This window comes from Rattus norvegicus, chromosome 13 (genome assembly GCF_036323735.1).
Source record: "Rattus norvegicus strain BN/NHsdMcwi chromosome 13, GRCr8, whole genome shotgun sequence".
In the NCBI taxonomy this organism is placed as follows: Eukaryota; Metazoa; Chordata; class Mammalia; order Rodentia; family Muridae; genus Rattus; species Rattus norvegicus.
This window is the reverse complement of record NC_086031.1, coordinates 91300310-91321692: the sequence shown is the minus strand read 5'-3', so window position 1 is coordinate 91321692 and position 21383 is coordinate 91300310. Positions and strand designations below refer to the sequence as shown.

The window sequence follows — 21383 nt, the reverse complement described above, 5'->3', positions numbered from 1 at the left end:
CTTCCCCATCTACACTCTCCAAGCAGTGGCAAAACAAAAATATTCACAAAAGAATAAGAGCTCTCCAAATAGCAAGGGTTTTATTTATTTTTTTTTAATTTAGAGAAGTCAACATTCGTGGACTAGCATCTGTTTTATGTGTTTGCAATTAGTTTAGCTATGAAAAATAATCAAAAGGATAAACACAGAGGTGTCTGAGTGTGACATCCACGTCCACCCATTAGACTTGCCTTGGTCTTTTCAAAGTTGGCTTCTTCGGTCATCTGCACAGCGTGCTTCACCTGCTTGTAGGCGCTTGTCTCCCTCTCCTGTGCTTCCGCCAAGCTGCTCCGCACAGAAACCAGCACAGACATTAAGTCATCCCTCTCTCTGCCAGCACAAAAAGAACACACCAAGTAAGAAATGAGCATGTGTCACGTCCTGAAAGGGAAGCATGTGTGTGTATTAGAAGTGCAATGGAGGGCCCGCTCAGCATGCATTAAGCACAACCCAGAGAATGGCCCTCTGTCCTCCTTCGGCAAGTGGCAGGCAGAGTGGCAGAAAGACTGAGGCGTTCCAGGCAGGACCACATCTGCACAGGACAATTCCCTTCTGTGGAAAGGGCTGGCACATGCAGGACCATAGAGTGAGCCCCAACAAGAGGGAATGACAACCAAGCGAGGCAGCTGGGACAAGCAACCAAGTCCAGAGGTTTGTGCGCACATCAAAGGCAGCATGCTAAAGATTTAGAATATTTGAAGAGAAACCATGGTCTCACTCCTTAACAGGGGTGGGGTTCAAAGGCTGTGCCATGCTGTCTACTCTCCCTTACTTGGACTGGTAAACACACTTTCTTTTGTCTTTCCCATGACCTCATTTTCATCCTTCTCCCCAAGTTACATTCCCTCGGTTAGTTATGAACAAAGCCTATAGTTTATTCTGCTACGTATTTCTGCTTTTTATTTCAGTGAGTACTTTTATGGGACCCCTCAAGCCCTCCAACAGCAGATATGACACTCAAATTGGACAAAATCTTGGGCGCTGGTTTTGACCCTGGGCAAGGTCCACCCACTCCTAAGCAAGCCCCAGATGTGCACTAGGCTGAGCTGCTTGTTGGGTAAGCAGAATACCAATGTGGTGACACATAAAATAGCAAGGATCCAATTTCTCCGTTAAATAAATTCCATAACAAATTCTCAGCATATTTCACAACTTATCACTGTATAAAAATCCCCAATAGAGGGAGCTAGAGGGACAGCTCAGGTAGAAGAATTTGCTCTTCATGGACCTGGGTTTAGCACACACATCAAGTGGTTCCTGACTGTCATTTCTAAGTTTGGTCTCTCAGGACGCTGAGCTGCTTGTTGGGTAAGCAGAATACCAATGTGGTGACACATAAAATAGCAAGGATCCAATTTCTCCGTTAAATAAATTCCATAACAAATTCTCAGCATATTTCACAACTTATCACTGTATAAAAATCCCCAATAGAGGGAGCTAGAGGGACAGCTCAGGTAGAAGAATTTGCTCTTCATGGACCTGGGTTTAGCACACACATCAAGTGGTTCCTGACTGTCATTTCTAAGTTTGGTCTCTCAGGACCCAATGCAGCCTTCTAGCTGCCACAGCCACCAGCATGCATTTAGACAAGCTAGCACACATATATGCAAAATAAAAATAGCTTAAAACTGTACATACTGTACATGGTGCCAAAGAGAAAATTGAGGTGGTAAATTTTCTACACATACAAAGCAGAAGGAATGCATGGTGGACTGCACACACGCCATGGGAACGCCGTCAGCGTGACCAGCTTTCTCATGCAGCACCAACCCACTGAGATAAAAGCTAAGTTTGCTTTGCCCTGTCAGATTCTAAACTGTCAGAGAAGAAGCAACTGGGATAAAAAAGAAAGAAAAGCAGGCGTTGAAGAGCAGATTGGAAGATCCCAAACACTGATTTCGAATACCTTTCTAAACTAACCAATGACTCCATTTCACAAATCTCCTAAAGAAAAGATTCTAAACTATCTGTGGTATTTGGAAAACACTCACATTTTTAGAAGCATGTATTGCTGAACCCATTCATAAAAGCTCTTTTTGTTAAAAACACAAATTGTTACAAATAGCACCAAATTCATGGAGTGACGATGAGCTTCCTGATGAGTTTTAAATTGATGAAAATCACTTAATTTTTATTCTAAGTGAAATAAAAACAGTAAACTGTTCTGATTGAATATTATGAAGCATAATTATGTGGGAAAGTAAGAGACTCGAAAACAGTTTTAATCATCCTAAAGTAAAATTGAATGCAAGCAAAACAGAATTTGTACTTATTTGGGTTTCAAAACAAAAGTGTAAATAACTTAAGAGGGGAAGCAAATGAAGAGGACTATGAACCTAGAAGAAAATCACCCCTTAAGAGTCACAAACCAGTCTGAGAATCATGTCTCACCTCCCTGAGAGCTACTGACTGCAAAACAAGCGGCAGCCTTTACCTGCCTTGGTACTACAGTCTCACAAAGGCAAGGCCCCCAGCCCCAAAGAGAACAGGAGGCAGCTCAGTGCATGTAAAACAAACTAACATGTCCACAAGGCCAAGCGCTAGCACATCTGCTTCCCAGGGAGGCAGCATTAGTTCTCTATCAGGAGTGTTATTTGTCACATAGTAGATGCTCAACAAAAGAAATGTAAGAAGAACATGTGGCTCACTGTGGGGAAAGCGCTTGCTGCTGAGGCTGACAAAACTGAGTTCTATGCCAAGGACCTACATGGTGGGAGTTCAACAACTCCTGAGAGATGTTCTTTGGCCTGACATGTGTGCCAGGCATGCATGTGTGTGAGCACACAAAAAATATATGTAAAACTAAAGCCTAAAATTAAAGTACTTTAGAATGGTTCAATCTGCTTTTGAATCTACCACTTTTCCATATTAAGATAAATGAAAACGCTTGAGTATATGAACAAGGACATCCATAGCAGGAAGACTTCAGAAGCGATTCCAAAGGAGAATTCACAGTAATAATGTTTTAAGATTTAAATGGAAAAGGTCAAATTACTATCTAGAAGAGCAAAGTAAAAGTTAGTTTTTTAACTAGCCCTTAAACCAAAGAAGACCATTAAAGCTGAGTTCCAAACAGACACTTCATTAAAGTCATTTAGGAGATGGCAAAAGAGCATCTCCACGGATGAGCGGGCCACTCTAGCTCCTACCATGGCCACGGAGAGGTTGTGGAGAGCCATCCGCCATCCGGGCAAGCTTGGATCCTACACTTAGCACTGCACTTCGCCTTTGACTGTGTTTCAACTCCAATCCCCGGATCACCCAACACTGGATTCTCAGGAAACAAAGAGCTCTGGATGGCAGCCCAGGCTTGTCCCTGGGGAGCCTTGGTTCCTACTCCCCCATCTTCATCTGCCTGGCACTTTCTTAGCTGATCTTACACTTTGCACAGTACACTTTCCTCTTGCATCTACTGGCTATTCAGAAATGTGATGACACCATGGTAGGTGGACTGTTGGGCAGGCGCATCCTCTCCAGATGCTGTATCCAGGGGACAAACCTAGTGTTAGGCCTGAGGACAGTGGGACACAGTGGAGCAGACACATGTGACATGTGACAGGGTCTTGGCCAGGGATCTTCCTGAGGAAGCTGAGCCAGCCACATGAACTCAGCTCATCGCGCCCTAGGGTCTGGGCAGGAAGCATCAGGGGTGAAGACAACACACAGAGCAGAGCCTGCAGGCCTGCACTGGAAAGGCCTTCGTGCCTCACTGTGAGTGCACATCAGGAACCTAATGCTGGGTCACAGCAGGGAGACTCAGGCGGAGACAATGAACAAAGTCAGCCCTGGGTAAATACACAAAAGAGAGGGCTGCTTTAAGAGACATGAATCACCCTCATCTTGAAATACAGAACTACAGGAAGTAATGGTTTTAAGTCACTGTCAATTTGAAGCATTTGTGACACACATCGTTTCAATAAGCATCATGAGTCCTGTTTTGGAGGAAAGGCTGGCAGGCTGGGGAAACATTTCTTTGTGCCACATTTGGAAAGCTTCCTGCTGCGGTTGTCTGAGCTGGCTGGACAGAAGCCTGCCAGTGATCACACACAGGACCAAAACCCGGATAGCACTACCAGAATCATTTCTCCTTAAGAAAAAGTAAGCAGGAGTTCCCTGAAGAATATTCAACTACCACCTTGAAAACCACTAAAATGTGATCATTCAGAAAGAGACTAAAAGAAATTAGCATGACTTTCACCTACTGTACAGGACAGAGCAGCCTGAGTGGAAGGCACTTGAGAAGATTTCAAACCAACTTACAAAATGCAAGCGGTGTCAACAAGTCTGAAGTTGTACACTAGGATCGCCAGTGTAAAACACCACAAAAATCTGGGTGGTCTGGTCCCGTGCTATGCCTTATCCCCTGGCTGTCCACCACAGGGCCTCATGGCTCACACATCCACAACAGCTCTTTTTGGAGAGTGGAAGGAGTAGGTGGTGACTGGTTTCACAAGTCCATGTTTCCCAAGGCTCCAGCAAGCTCTTTGGACTTATCATATTTAAGGAACAACTCTCAAATTCTACATTAAAACCATGTAGCATGTACTGACACTAAATACACAAAACTTGAAATCCAAACCCAAGACTGCTGGCTACGTTTTAAAGTCAGTGTCATGCTCAGTGAGCAGTACTGTGCATTAAAAAGTTGGAAAGGTTTAAATACCAGATCACACAAAGGGAGCCTTACAACCCCCAAAATCCATAAAAATATGAAAAGCAGAAACCTTTCACCCCATTCTGTCACTAAGGCAGAACAGAATTCTGGCCACATTGCTGACATAGCAGAAATGTGAACCAAGTAGGCCAGCACTTCCTCTCAGAGGCTGACATCAAATTTAAGACAACAAAAGCAGAATTCATAACTGACAGGAATCTAATTTCTAAACAAAAGCCAGACATTCGATCAATATAAACACTGTTGCCTCTATCAGACACTCAGTCAATATCAATCAATGTAACCCCCATTAGAGATGTTCCCTACAACCTAGAAGGCTAACGCTATAGGGGTGCACTCTGACTTTATTTGTTGGTCGATTATACCTGACTAACTCGTTAAAACTGCCTTTGACATCTACGTATAACATATTATATTAATTTTTAGTTTTTCCTAATATTTCCATGTAAAATTAGTTACCAATGGGATTAAAGACTGTTTGAAACAAATCTTCAATCCTTGTGGTCCCTTTTCTACTTTTCCAGTGTTAACTACTGTTAAAGATCTGGTGTGTATTCTTTCAAATCTTTTTCAATATACATATATGACCCTAGAGAAAATATCTAATGTCGTATTTGACCTAGAAAATCAAATGGTTTTGCTTTGCTGTTATATTAGGTAGTTTTATTTACTTTGGAGTTAGGCTCGCCCACAGGGTCCTCTGCGCTTCTTCACATATATGCAGAAGTACAAGTCCACGTGAACTGTGGATGTGCATAAAGTTTTTAATTTTTCACATTTATTTACTGTGTGTGTATGTGTGTGTGTGTTACACATGTATGTGTCACAGTACCACTGTAGAGGTCAGAGAACAACCTGCAGGACTCAGGTCACTCCTTCCACTATTGGGTTTCCAGGGACTGGACTTGGATCATCAAGTTTTGCAGCAAGCAGTGTGCTGGCTGAGCCATCTCTCCAGCCCCCGACTCGTCCATAAATCAGCAGAGTCAACACACGCCACAGTTTAGTTACTCCCTTTGAAGGATACTCAGGCTTTCACACCTTACAAATAATGGTACAAAAGCATTCTTTATGCATGCTCTACCGTGCGTACATACGAGCTTTTCTTCTTAGAAACTGTAATGCGTAAGTTAAATATTAATAGTGCTGTACCACCCTGCAAAGTAGCTGTGCTGATGTCACACTGCCACCAGCAGGGCATGGAAATCCTGGCCTCAGGAGAATCGCCCATCATTCGAGTGGATTCTTCTGATAACTGACAGCTTCCTCTCCCACCAGCTCCTTCCCCTTACTCCCAGTGCAACTGCACAGTCTGCCATGCTTTCTTTCAAAACTGCTTACACACTCTCTTAATTACACGTGGCAAGCATTTTCCCAGTCTTTTACTATAATTTGCAATACTTTAAGTAAATGAAGTCAATCAATTAAATTGTTTTATAGTGCTGGGAATTAAACCTTGGGCATGCTGGGTCAGTGACACATCACTGGGCTACATATCAAACCTTATGTTCTGAGAATCCTGCTATAGAGTTCGGATTGGCTTGGGGGCCTCTGCAAGCCTACCAAGTGCTGTCAAGACAGATGTGGGTTACCACACCCAGTGCCTATGAGCTCATTTTTCAATGAATCAAGGGAATAATTTTTTGCAGTTTCTGACTTTCACTTTTGCATGTAATGCTTAGGATACAAGCCCAAGGCTATCAGCTTACTTCTAATACTTTTATAGACTAAATTATATTTGGCTCTTTATACATAATTCAATTTGTAAAGTACAGTTCTATTCTTTTTTTTTCAAATAGAAAGAAAAATTTAATTTCTCAGAGCCATACTTCCCAAGTTACAAATGGACACAACAGTACTTGCCTCACAGAATGGATTTTAAGATTAAAGGAGACCATGTTTCTCTATGGCCTAGCTCAGGCCTGGTCAAATAACAAACAGCCACAATTTATTATTTGGGTAGGGAAAATATTATACATATATATTTGTTTTGTTGAATATATGTAAAAGCTTTAATAATTCATAACATACTTAACAAATCAAGACCCTCAGTTGTCAGTCATCCCTACTGGCAACTCAGGTTTTGTAGAGCAGTCAGTACATTGACTGTGCCTGGAAGTCACAGTTACTAGAAACGTTAAACCTTCTTATACTCGGTGGAGTGCAGAGGCTTTGGTGTTCAGTGTCTGGATAGAGCTCAACAGAATACTAAGCATTTACAAAGCACTATATCGATATCATCCCAACTACTATTCCAAACACCTACTATGCTTTAAAAGTGAGAAAACAGAGGCACAAAGAGGTTAAATAACTATAGTGAAATTACACAGCAAACAGCAGAAAAACTAGACTGTACATCCAAGGCAGTCTGCTTCAAACCTCAATGCTCCTGTTCACAAGGTAAAGCTGCCCTTGCATATTCCCATAAAATAGAAAACGCCATTCAGATCAATAAAGGAAGTTGTCTATAGATCAAGACACACAGAATATCTGTCTGCCTTTAATGATCAGTCATTCCATGTTTGCACACCAATTCTGACTATGGGATCTCTGACTGGTAAGCAACCAACCCCTGTCTCAGCATAGGCAGAGAAGCATGAACACTGAGTGGCCACCAAGGACAGGACCCAGAGCTGAAGCAACAGACGAGACCTAGCGGGTGGGGTTTAGTGAGGGAATAACTTGGAAATAGATGCAGTTTGGACTCCTGAAATGAGTAGAGCAGACAGAGATGGGACAAAACTAATGAACACAGGAAAGCCCAGAGTGCAAACAACACTGGATTCCATAATAACCAATAATTGTCAGTTCCTACTGAATGAAATTTTACAGAAGAAAGAAGACTTCCTGCAGGGCAGTGAAACTAGATCACGGGATGCACATGGAGGCCTGTGGTATTTCAGCCTGGGCAAGAATTTGATAGAGCTCCTTTGTAATCACGCCCCAGTCAGCCTTCCTCTGCTGATGCTGTGACGGCTGCATTCTCCTCCCATGACATCAGAATATGCTTTGCAACAGGCACATGAGGAGATGTGCTGAGAGCCCACTCTGTCTAGACCACACTGTAAATCCGAGGCATGGTGCCGTCTAAGGAGTTCCAGTCATACTCATCTTGTGAAGAATACTGTTGAGACTAGGGTCACTGAACTGGGTGACCCAGGAAGATTATCTATTTCAATTCTCTTACCTCAAATGAGATTTGAACTAAAGCTAAAATGGTCTGTTCTGTGACACGTTTCCCCACAGCTGGCACACCAGACCCTAGCCACTCTTTCTTCACGAAAGCTACAATGAAGGGACGATCTAAACTCTAGTTAATTTGCAGCTGATCTTAACTGCACTTGACTCAGCTTGGGATCAAAGGACACTATGTCCTTATAGACATAATGTCCTCTATGGCCAAGGACTCCGGACGCAAGGCCCACTTACTTAGTCAGCGTCTCGATGGTCTGGATGTGCACGTTGTTGTGGGTCTGGGAAAGAACAGCTTCATGCTGAGCACACTTCAAACAGAGGCCGCCCACACGGCTGGATGCACTCGCGGTCACAAGAGACTCTTTATGCTTCAATCTTTCCTTAAGATCCTCACAGGTTTTCTGATATTCAACCAAGTCTTTCCTAAAAGAAAGTGAAAGAGTTCTAAGCTAAGTCCCGGCAACAGCGTAAGTACAAAGGGTGCCGTTGCCGCCATGTATGGCATTGAGCACAGGAGGTATTTTACATATGGATCATATTAGTTCTTACCACAGCCCTGAAGCACAGGTGACGGCTCTACTCATGCTACACATGAAGTGCTGTCACGTCGCTCTAATTTCAATCACACCTACAGTTCATCAAACACGAAAGTCTATCTAAAGAACCCCACCATTTGGCTGTATCAGGAAATGGATGACTTCACTTTACCTCAAAAGCTTCAGCTGAGACTCCAGAAGGTCAGTCTTCGCCTCATATGTGAGTTTCAGCCTCTCCTGCAGAACAAGGCAGGAGAGCACATTTTTGCCATGTCTTGTTTTCATAAGAAAAAAAGAATTAAATTCTCAATAGTATCTCAAGTTTCTCTCTCTCGCTCGCTCACAGGAGGATCAAGGCTGTAGGAACGCTTTCACTAGCTCACTCCAACTCTGCTGTTCTGAACCATCCAGTGACGGTCAATACAGAACCACTGGGTCCCAAAATGGTGACTACCTACAGCCTTTCCTTCTTCTAAAACTGCACATACCAAGTCTTACCCTTAAAAATGTGACTTCACAGAAAGTTGACTGTCGCTTAGTAGGTTCATGACAGTAAAGTTCAAAGTCCCCACTGCAAGTGAAGCATGCTCGGCATGCACTACATACGGGTTCTGAATGGAAAGGTCAAAAGTTTAATGCCTACCATGGCAAGACAAATGGCCACCCAATCTGTAGGCCGACTCAGTACACAATCTACCATTTAACAAGTACTTCTCAGGCATCTACACGAGGTTACCTCAAACCTCAGCGAGAGCTTATAGTCCTGTAAGACCAGGATGCGCATGAGTCTGTGAGATGCGCAAGAGGGAAAGCAGAAGTACAAAGGCGAAGCCTCCTAATCCAGGTAAAAGAAACACCAGGCTGCTTAAAGCAGGGGCTAAGGCTTGAAGAATGGTTTCCAGAACAGAACCTCAAGCTGTCACACCACGCCGAATCTTTGGGCAGCCTGACTGAATCAGCAGAACATAAAATGCTACGAGAAGGAGCAGCTGGACGTGGGAGAAACAGGAAAGTGTGGGACACGGGAAGAATATAAATGTTAGGACTTTTGTTTATTCAACCCATGTAGCTGAAGCACTGCACATGCACTGAAAACTTATCCAATTGAGTGTAGATTCAGAATAGCTGGGGGAAACAAAGTTTTTAAAGAACTAATTACAAATGCATAGGTAAGAGGTCATATGTGGAGCAGATAACCCAGTGATACTGAAAAGTAAGTTTGTAATGTCAAGATACTCACACGTCAGGAGAACAGAAGTTTATAACTGATTAGGTCTGAGATAGAAAAGGCAAAACGCATCCAGGTTTCTGAACTGAGCAACAAAGGTGAATGCCAGTGCTAAATACTATTTCAGAACCAGGAAGGAGAGAAAAGAACTCACAAAAATAGTCCAAGTAGTGACACAACGTTGCAAACTACAGTACAACAAAAAGAACTCAAAAGGCAAGATGACCACGTTAAGTGAAAACAAACGGCTTGAATAATCCCATTAATTAACAATGGCATAGACACCACATTATAAAACTAACACAGAGTGGCTAAGAGCCAGAGCCCAGCTGTGTGCTTCTAAAGGAAACCACCCTCAGATACTAAGATAATAACAGGTTAAAAGTAAAGGACAGGGAAAGAGAAATCTCACCATTCTAATGCTAGTTTTTAAAAAAGTATGACTTAGTAAAATAGCAAAATCTGTAAGCTTTTTTTAATTATGTAAGGAGTTCAGAAATGAAATATGAAAATAAATTATTATTTATAATAGCATCCAAACCAAGTAAGGACTAGTTCTAATGAACGATATTTAAATCCTTTCCTCAGAGAACATATAAATGGCCAAGCATGGTAGTATACTCCAAGCCACTGTACTTCAGAGGCACAGGCAGGACAATCGTGTGTTCTAGGGCCTGGATTCCAGGCCTGCCCGGAGTAGACTAGGTCCGGGGCATCCTGAGCTACACAGAAAGACCGTTTCAAGATAGCCAAAGGCCAGGGATGCAACCCAGCCAGGCTGTGCTTTGCCTAGTGCTGCTTGGACCAGGTCTTGATTTGCAGAATCTCAGTGGAAAAGAAAAACAAACAAACAAACAAAACTAATAAAGGTTAAGAACAACTTAAATAAATGGAGTTGTATGGAGTTCATGAGGATGGGTGAAATGGTATTATAAAGATATTAATTACCAAATAACATATACTTTAAAAAGGAGATCTAAATCAAACTCCACAAAGTATTTAGAAATGCGAAAAGCCAAAATAGTAAAGATAATCTTTTGGAAAAAGAATAACACTCTATATGACAGGGTCTACAGATTCAGGCTATAAGAGTCAAGACAGCTTAAGGAGCACAATGAAACAAAATCAGAAACAGAAGCACTCCTAACCTATGGAAAAGGTGCTGAGATGCAGGGGAGGCTTCTCAGGTGTGTCCTCACCTTACATGTGCAAACTGTTGGGTTGAACCCTCAAAACCACAGACATGAACTGCAACATGAAGGCACAAGGCTACCTTTTTCTTTTTTCTTTTTTTTTTTTTTTTCCTATTCTTTTTTCCGGAGCTGGGGACCGAACCCAGGGCCTTGCGCTTCCTAGGCAAGCGCTCTACCACTGAGCTAAATCCCCAGCCCCTAGACTACCTTTTTCAATAAATGGAACACTGATATATCGATAAACACATGAGAAAAAAACCAAACTGTGATCAGTGTACTTCATATCACCAAGATGAATTCCAGGCAGACAGGATATCTAAATGTAAAAGGCACAGCTATACACTCCAAAAAACACTTTAGGAGAATGTCCTGTGCCAGATAAAGGGGCTTTCTAAGAAAGAGAAAGCACTATACAATGAATAAGCAATGGAGTCTTTGTAAGTAAAGGGAGCAACTAGCTACCAGAAGAATTAAAATGTAACATACTCCGTGAGACTACAAACTTACACATAGCAAACTCTCTGTCTCTGTCTCTGTCTCTCTGTCTCTCTGTCTCTCTGTGTGTGTGTGGGGGGGGTGTGGGTGTGGGTGTGGGTGTGTGTGTGAAAGGCCTTGCACCTGATTATATAAAAAATTCCCCCAAATCAACATATCAAGTAAATGTAATGAAATAAGGAGCAGAAGTGCTCTAAAGCACACTTGTCACAAACTCAAGGGTAGCTTGGGTTCATGCTAAGTTCCAGACCACCCTAGGCTACATAGAGAGACCTTGGATGAAATAAACAAGCTCATAAAAAACAAATAAACGAAACCCCCTAGCAAATGCACATGAGTTCATCAGGAAAACTGCCAACCGTGTATAAGGAAGAGTGTGGCATGCCAGGGTAATTCTTGGGCCACTGATAAGGTGTAACCTGGTAAAGAATGGCTTGGAAGGCAGTCATTGATAATCAATTCAAGTGGGACACCGACATAGCCTAAGACCGAGAATAGTGCATGTTCTATGCAGAATTACTCACACAAGCACCAAGCTAGAAGCAACACAAATGTCCATGCAGATAAGAATATATTCAACTGTCTGGGAAAGTTGGGGAGTAAAGGAGATGAAAATGTAGGGTGGTCATGAGCAGGATGATGAAAACAGCTATCTTTGAGACTTACTGAAGAAAAGGCCATAAGCAATCGCCTCGGGTACATCCAAAGAACAAGGAGAAACATAGGCAAGGAACCGGAGATAACTCTAGAACAGAGAAAACTCAATGACGGACATGACAGATCCACTGGATGGGTTAAAAACTAGATGGAGCAGGTGGAACAGAACACTGGGGAACAGAGGGCGACGGAAATGACTAAGGTGCCAAGGGCAAAGGTGATGAGAAGAAACGGAGGTGCAGACACTGAAGCACACCACACTTACCAGCTCTAGCCTCCATTTGTCAGCATCACCGGTGGATGCAGCTTTGCCAGTCTCAGCATCACCATGAGAAAACGGTCTCTTTGTAGTTTCAATCACCCTAGAATCTTCTCGTGTCTTCATCCAAGAATTCTGCACGTTTCCCTAAAATAAAATGCACGATCAGTTGCAGCTGACATTCACCATTAAGTAGCCATGCAGACTGTGAATGACATCATGCCTCCCAGCCATGAGGGAAATGTGCGCGCTGAAGCTATGCTAGATGGTGGGTATTACAGGGTCAAGTGCCCACATATACAGGGAACAATGCAAATAAACATCCAGAGAAGCCTGGCTGGATGCCTGTGTCTTCAACATTCTCCTCAGAAAGCAGGCACTCTGGAAACTGACAGTCTTCTATTTTCCATATACCATGGACTCTAATTATCATAGCTGAAAACATGTTAGACATTTTTGGGCACTTCCTATAATTTGCTTAGAGCTCCAAGGATAAAAAGTATAAGGATCTGAGCCCTAGCAGTCTGGCTGCAGTATTTATGCCTTTTACAAAGTAAGAGAGACATGGGTTTTCTCTGCTGGATTTCTATCTGGATTCCAGATAGTGCTTCCAAAACTCCTGACGTTTTCAGAGTGAAAAGATCACATTTTGGTACGATACTTGGTGTTAGTCCACAACTGCAAATACCAGAGTTTCTAAGACCTTCAGAACCACAAGAAATGAGAACTTTTATGCTAATAAGATGGCATAGGTTCCTCCGAGGCTTCAAGAAGCAGGGCAGGGTTTACCTTGCTAGAGGCGGGAACTCTTAGCCTCCCTGTTCTCTGTGGATGAGGACGAGACTGACTTGCCAATGGCTACTGCTTTGCTTGGTCACTAACAAATCAACCAGGCTTCTGTAAGGAGCCTCCTTACAACTCCAAGGTGATAGGGCTTTAGAGAATTTCTGGGTTTGTGAACATATCACTGGGCTATAATGAACTTTTCTCTAAAACTGACCCTCTGGGATCTGTGTATTTTATTTCTCTAATTCATTAATTCTTTTAGACAAGAACTTGAAAGCCACTGGCTTTGGTGGCAATGAGTTTTCCAGGATCATAGCTCCAAGTCAATAAACGCTCAGTTCTTAAAAGACACTGCAACACTCTTATCTTAGGATGAAGTCACAGGAGAGAGGATTTTGGATGTTGAGAACAATCAGAAATTCCAATTAGTTTCTGGAAAAGTTTTTGTCCTAGTTTGTCATTTAGATCAAAATAAACAAACAAAACAAACAAACAAACAAACAAACAACCCTTTCCATGAAGAGGCAGCCTCCACCTGCAGGAGCCTTCACAGACAGTCTGCCATCACTAGTAACTAAAGTAGAAACTTAAGGTTCTTTGGAGAGTCGGTTGGATGGTAATTTGCTGAGGCAAACATGTGAAGGAACATTGTTAAAGTGGACACAGATGTGAACGGCTAAGGCCGACTTGTGAAGGAACATTTCATTGAAGCAGACACAGGAGAGAGGATGTTCTGCTAAAACAAGCACTTGAAAGGATGCGTGATGAAGGATTCTTTGCTAACCACACATGTGTTGGTCTATCTCACATTGCGTAGTTGAGCTGCATTTTGTCAGGACACCACAGAAAGAAATGCACCAAAAAAAAAAAAAAAAAAAAAAAACAAAAAAAAACAAAAAAACAAAAAACAAAAAAAAAACAAAAACAAAAACAAAAAACCTTCCAGCGGTCTGCTATGGCTTCTTACTGCTTCCGAGGACTTGGGCTGATTGGCAGAGTGATGTCAGCTGAGACAGACACGAGTGCTGAGGCAAGACACGCAGAGGACGCGTGATGTATGAGGGAATAAATCGGACTTGACAGTCAGTGATAGAGGCTGAGCTTGGCTTGCTTACAGAGCTAGTTGTGCAACAGTGTCACGGTCTCCCATCTTTGCTGATCATAGAGAGAGGCACAGCCAGGAACTTCTCAGGCATTTCTCCAGGTCCCTCCTGCTGACTTAAGGCTAAGCCCTGGCTGTCTCTGCTAGGTGGTGCCACCACTGCTGATTCGTGCTGCTATCCCCACTCTACCGCCCTGGACTGCTGCTGTGTCTGTGAGGTGTTTGCAAGTGGACAGAGCTGCTGCTGCTGACCTGTGAACTGAACTCAACGGCCGATTTCCAGACAGCACAGAAGGGAGTTGCTTCCAAAGAACCTTTCTAAACAGGTCCACTCTCCCGTATCCTTTCTTTAGCACTACCTCTGGTGGGTGGTGGGCTAAAAGGGAGGTTAAAGCATTTAAGAACCATCATTAAAAATTGTTGTAAAAATATAAAAAATAAAAATGCTGTCTTTTATCCCCTACTAGGCCCAGCACAGCGGTGCCCCAAGATGTCTGCTGGATATCTTTATTCTCAGTCAGCAAAGCGTCTCACCTGCTCTGCTCCATCCCATATCACACTGCCGAAGGCCTCTCTCTGAGCCGTCAGCAATGTCTCTACCTATCTAGTTCCCAAGGCAGGTTTCCATGCCAAAAACACACATCCCAACTCCATGGTGGCTCAGACAAGCTGCCCCACACTCCATTACACTTAAATCTACACATGAAAGAACATACAACACAATAACCTTTGACCCAATTGATAAGATAAAATTGCCCACCTAAGCATACAAAGCCCAGTACCATCCATCCTTTAAGAACATTAATAACAACCTGTAAATACACAGAGCGGAATCTTAACATCACCTGCCATGTTATCTACCGGCTACTCTCTCTCTCCTCCTCTGTCTCTCCCTCTTTCCGTTCCAGTCTCCTCCTCTTCCTTCAAACTTTTCTCCCGCCCATCCTTCCTTCTCATCCAATGACAGGCCTCCTTCTATCCTGTACCTGCCCTCACCTGTACTTTACAAGTTCAATGGGGAGAAGGTTCTGGTGAAGTCATCTGAGTGCTGAGTAAGTGACTAGGCAGATGTCCTTGGGGCAGTGGAATTAGCATAAAAATACAGATAACTCCAGGGCAACAAAAAATAAGGTTTGAAAATTAAAGTTACAATTAACAGAGGTAAAGTAGAGGGTGGTGAGAAGAGGAGGCAAGGGAATGAATCCAGGTGCCAGGCCAACACGTCTGCAAGCTACTGTGTAAGTAAGGTTGTGTCTTACAAGATCTGCTCATATTCAGTTGCTTCTGAAATCTATCAAGGATGAGGTACAATTTCCTCTAGAGAAACTGGGTAATGCATATAGACCACAGATAGCAGGCCCATGATATAAAATATTATTATTCTTTATAAATAAGTGCTTGTCCTCTACAGATAGCTTTTAAAACCTTGAATAGTATTTAACCAATTTTTTTAAATCCTTAAAATAATTGAAAACTTCTTATTCACTTGTTGTCAGGAAATATTAGCACAGAAAATGATGATGACTCAGAAGTGTTCTGCCTATAAATCCTATCCTAGATCTTTGAGACAGTGCCAAAATCGCTAATAAGTAACATACTTTAATATTATTATTATCTACAGAGAAAGCTTTTCTGACAGGAGACTTTCCTGGGGATTAAACTATGATTTTAAAAGATGAATGATGCCCACTGTGAATAGTTTTAGTTTTAATAAAATACTGTTACCATTCCTTTATAACATCTAGGTCATCATCCAGCCCAGAAATTCCAAATTTTGGGGGCTAGCCTGCAAGTGCAGAGATAGAACTGAGAAACAGAATTCTCTCTTCTCTGGGAGAAACCTCTGGGCAATATGGTTTGGTTTAATGTGAGCATTTCTTATTAATTTATACAGACAGGCAACAAAACTTAAGCTTAGGTAACTGGGTTCAAGGCGTCAAGACAGTCTCTGGGCTTCAGCCCTTGCTTTACCATTTTATAGCTCTGTGACAGTGTACCAGTTACTTAACTACTATTTTAACTTTCTCCTCTGAATTGCAAATAATAACACTTGTATAGCTATTGTAAAACTGAAATAATACAAGAAAAATAGCAAGCTTGATACAATGCCTAACACCAACCCAGGCAGTCAGGACAAGTGATAGTTATTACTATATACTTATTTCAGTCATTTACAGAAGAGGACATTGGGACACTGGAAAACCTAAGTTCAAATGAACCTATAGCACTGCTGAGACTTAGTATGAATATCTGAGTCACTAAAAAAGCCTACTCTTCCTTGAGAAAGACAATATCCCCAACTTACCAACCCTTAAGATATGCTAAAAAGGTTTATTCATATTAATTCCAACACAGTATGATGTATTGGTGAAAGACCTGTTTACCTGCCCAAGGAGACTGCAAGCACAACTGTTTGATAAAAGTGGATCCCACAGGAGGCTAGCAGGGCTGTACCACAGGAGGCTAGCAGGGCTGGCTAGCATTCCTACAACAGTCATTTTAGGGCTTGCATCCCTTTCACTGCATGTGGCTGAGTAAGATCGACAGCACAGCCTCTCTGAACTTTGCCTACAGTTAGGACTGTAGTTTCCCTTTGGCAAATCGTCTTTGCTGGGACTGCAAGGCAGATGTGCTGTGACCATTGCTTCCTTCCCTGCTCACTCCCCCAACCTCTTACTCACTCGCTGCCTGATTTCCTCTCTCATTTCACTTCCTCTTCTCCCACTTCTTTGCCACTGTATAAATATTGAAGATGATGAATAATTGACTCACTGCTAAGTGATTATATATTTATAAGACAAGCATAAGACTGTATTTTTAAAGGAGCTATTTCCAAGTACTTTCTATTGGGTGTTTTTTTTTTCAATTTGACATCGAAATTATAAGCACTAAGGTTGAATGTCTAACACCAATATTAGCAATCACATAAAGCTTCAAAATAATTATATATCAAGGAGTAACTTGTTACAAATGTAAATGTCTTCACAGAAAACAAACTGAAAACTACCCATCCGTGGGAATACACACACACACACACACACACACACACACACACACACACACACACCCCTACCTCAAGGGCTAGAAAGGAAATGCTGGGTCAGGCTGGGGGAAGCAAGCTACAAAACAAAAACCAGATGATACATAAGTACATCTTCAAGACTCTCACATACTCTTCTTCATAGAACTGATTCACTAATGGCACCTATGTCTAGAAACACCGCAACAAAGTAAGCTGCAACCAGTAAGCATCAAACTGTCCCATAGAAGGGAGAATTTGGCTACCTTCTAGGGTCTTTGGTCTCTACAGAGTCTAAATGGTCTCTACAGAGTCTAAAGACCATTTGCTCCATTCTTCAAAGTCTGGGCCAATGATACTAGAGGCAAGAGGCAACTTGAGGCTTATCTTCCTAAGATACAACTAGACCAGAAAAATCTCAGACCCTGACAAGGGTAAAGCTTCTCAATCACCAATAAAGGAACTAATCACTATGAGCAAGGCTGATTAAACCAAACTTCAGAGACTCAGGACAGAATCTTGACTCTCAGACTCACAGCCGGGGTCCTTCCTACTACACAGTGCTGCTCACTGAGCTAAGATCTTAGAGCTCAAGAGAAACGTAGAGAAAGTCAGCGGCTCTGGGGAAGACGCTGACCTGGATTCACACAGTTCCTCCTACATAACACATTCTGCGCGGGGCTTACAGGTTCCTCTTTCCGTATGGAAAGGCGGAAATGCATGCTCAGAGAAGACTGGGGGTGGGGAGACCTCCAGCCTGGGTTCTATCCCCTGAAGACCCATTCCACCACAGCTGAGTTTAATTATTAACGCACCATGCAAATTTGAGCATGGCATTCTCACCAAACCTCAAGGAGAGATGGAACAAGTATGTCCAAACTATGGATCATGGGCCATATGCACCCCAGAATAGCTATGAATGCAATGTAGCCCAACACAAAATCATCCACTTATTTAAAAATACCATGAGTTTGTTTGCTTGTAGTATTTTTTTCTTTACAACTCAACTTCATAGTTCTTGAGTATGAACTTTGTATACAACAATATTACGTCAAAAGGTTGGACACAGTTGAAAAGCTGGGAGAAAGGGTAGAAAGAAACATTCAAATTAAAATATTATGGTTGTCAACACCACTCACAGACATATCTAGAAGTGTTTGCTCCCTCAGGGTCTCCTCCTGTCTTTGAGATTTCAGTTCTTGCTGGAGCCTTTCATTCTCAAGTACAACTACTTGCACCCTATTTTTCATGCTGGATAATTCATCCTATAAAAAGCAGAAATCAAAACAGAAAAGCTTTTAAGCAACATTGATGTTTATTAATTACTTGGAATCCAACAAGAAATAAATTATGAAAGACTTAACACCATCAAATTCCTGATGTACAACAATTATATTAAGGTAAGAAAGGAAACCCAGCCCTAGGTAATATTATCTAGGATTTGGGTTACTAGATAGATAGATAGATAGATAGATAGATAGATAGATAGATAGATAGATGAAGTCTGCTGGCGGCCATATCACAATGTGCTATTATTTTGTTTATACAAGGAATCAAAGACTAGAGGAAAGTCTTATTTAGAAGTTTCTCTAAGAGATGCCTTCAATACGAGGCTGAAGAGTGAGTAAAGCCCTGCCAATGACTAAATGTCAATAATGTGTAGGGACTAAACGGAGGGAGGGTGCCAAGGCACTCAATATGCAGTGTTTACCACCCGGTACCCAGAAGAACTACAAACGACGCAGACTGGTATAAAGTTTGAGCACTTTTACTTACATCTATATCATTGGCCTAGCAACATGTAATAGAAGGAACTAAGAAAGTCACAACTTTAATAGCTACTGAGTGGCATCTTTCTGAAAACAAAAAAGTCTCAAAAATACAGATGTACGAGTGTTTGTCCTACTATTCCTCACTACTATAATCAAAAGCTCTTACGTCAATGCAGATTCCTTTTTCCTGTGTTAGGAGGAAAACCCTGTAATTAAATGTTGTGATGGGAAAATAAGTTTTAGAAGTCTAGTTCTCAGTCTGATGTGTTAACTAAGCTTGGAGGCACCATCCCAATCTCTCTAATAAAAACCTGAACAATCTGAAAATAAAAATCCTTCTCAGACCACCTAAGAAATGAAGTCACAGAGAAAGCTGTGCCCCTTCGTCAGAGAAAACATGCTCAGAACTACAACACTGGAACAGAAACCTTTAAGAAGCCTCTGCAGAAGCCAGCACTTAGGGAGGAAAATCCAAATGATAATCGATTCAAAGCTCTAGGACCCTTCAAGAGTTTTAATCACATGGCTACCAAGTACTCATGGTAAAAATTAGAAATATACCCACTCATCCAGGAAGGGAAGGTAGTGAAATATGCCCAAAACCTGTGTCCTCTATAACAAGGCCTTACTTGGGCAGAAACACTTTCAAGGACCTATCGACACTGGCTTTATGAAAACCTTTATGGGCTCAGTAAAATGTGAAAGGGACTCACAGGATCGAACAGTACCTTGTCTCCTCTATGACAAGGAGAAATTCAACCTACAGAAATTCTTTCAAAGACTCTCTAAGGAACCCTGAAGACAGCACATGATTCCAAGACCACAGAAGAAAATTTAGCCTGGTATCTATAATAAAAGCAGTAAAAGGAACCTAACTTCTAGTCATAAAACCATAAAGCCTCACAGTAGAAGCCAGTTCTAGTTAGGCCTCTGTTATGTGAGAAACACCATAAGCAACTTGGGGGAGGAAAGGGTTTACTTAGCTTATACATCCTAACTACAGTCCATCACTGAAGGAAGTCAGGACAGGAACTTGGGGCAGGAGCCTGGAAGCAGGAACTAGAGCAGAGCCACACAGGACCTACTTCCTGACTTGATTTTTATGATTCACTTGGCTTGCTTTCTTTTACAAGGCATAGCACTGCCCACAGTGGACTGGACCCTCCCATATCAAGCAGTGATAAGAAAATGCCCTACAGACATACTCACAAGTCAATTTGATGGAGGCACTTGCTCAACTGGGTTTCCCTCTTCCTAGAGGGCTCTGTTTTGTGTGAAGTCGACAAAAACAAAGCAGCACAGCTACTTTACCTAGTTACTATTCCTTAGTACCATGCACACCATGTACAGCATTAACACCAACTTCAACAGCAAATAACAAAACCTCTGAGCGACTAACCAGTCAGAAAAGGCAGAAAGGACAGTGCCACATAAGAATAGTTACTTTCAGTGGATCACAGTAAACATGAAAACTCAGAATTGCAGACTTCTCTAAAAGGCATGACTAACATACATTGGGGTCCTAATAAGAACAGCAAACTTCTATACAAGGTATGACTGATAGACATTGAGGTCCTGATGAGCAACTTACCTTGCAGAACTTGACTTCTGCTTCCAAATGGTGAATATACTGAGACTGGTCGTTAATGATAGGAACAAGGTTGTGCATGGTAGGCAAGCTACCATCCTCACAATCTGAGGGCCGCTACAATAGAAAAGACGAATTAATCAGCTGCAGATTTCACAGAGAATCATCTGGTTATCCTTTCTACATGCAATTTAGTGCTGGTGTGGCATAAGCCAAGACTAGACTGTGGAATGCTAGATCACGGTGCATGCAGAGTATTTATTTCTCTAGTCTATAAACTGCACAAGTATAAGACATGAATATTATTTTTGAAAGACAGAAAGTAACAGAGTTATTAGAGCCATGGATTCCTTTTTCAGAGCAGGGTACTATAACTGGCTTGGGAGGGGCCACTTGCTTAACTACTTAACAACACGGCAGCCCATTCAGGAATGGCGCCACAGAAGAAGAGTGTCCCCTGAAATTCACATCAGCTCACCAAGGAAAAGACTTCAGAAGTCAAATGCACACCAGGGAAGCAAAATTCTGTTTCAAAGGTCACATTAGGAAGGCTGGAGTCTGGGCTTTCAGTTGGTGGTGGTTGTTACTGAATGGATTTTTTTTTAGGTGCAGAGGCATGGAGGACTGGAGGGGTAAACATGTCTAGCAGCAATTCAGAATTATGCATTCTGGGGCACACATCCTCTAAGGCTGCTCCCTAAAGAAGACACACAAGCTGCACTATGTAGCCCAAGGAGACATTTCAGAAGAAGTTCTACTGCTGTTGGTTTTTAAGGAAGATAAAATCAGGAAAAGGGAAATGAGAGTCAACCAGTCAGCCTGACAGGAAGGCTTGCAAA

General features: G+C 42.1%; 1 protein-coding gene across 24 annotated transcripts in view; it reads right to left on the bottom strand.

Moving 5' to 3' along the window:
• Window positions 1–21383, bottom strand: part of Sdccag8 (SHH signaling and ciliogenesis regulator SDCCAG8) — a 231469-nt gene that overhangs the window by 196563 nt on the left and 13523 nt on the right. For 23 of the 24 annotated variants that reach the window (XR_010056919.1, XR_010056920.1, XR_005492248.2 and 20 more), the window contains 6 exons: window positions 20548–20661; window positions 18324–18449; window positions 12284–12424; window positions 8618–8682; window positions 8144–8332; window positions 231–369 (listed from right to left, as the gene is read on the bottom strand). Coding sequence is in view for 19 of the 24 variants with exons in the window: in NM_177929.3 (NP_808790.2) it covers window positions 231–369; window positions 8144–8332; window positions 8618–8682; window positions 12284–12424; window positions 18324–18449; window positions 20548–20661 (774 nt within the window). In the remaining 5 variants the exon portion in view is untranslated. Of the gene's footprint in view, window positions 1–230; window positions 370–8143; window positions 8333–8617; window positions 8683–12283; window positions 12425–14417; window positions 14535–18323; window positions 18450–20547; window positions 20662–21383 lie in introns of those variants that run through there. The other variant, XM_063272385.1, reaches the window with a different exon arrangement.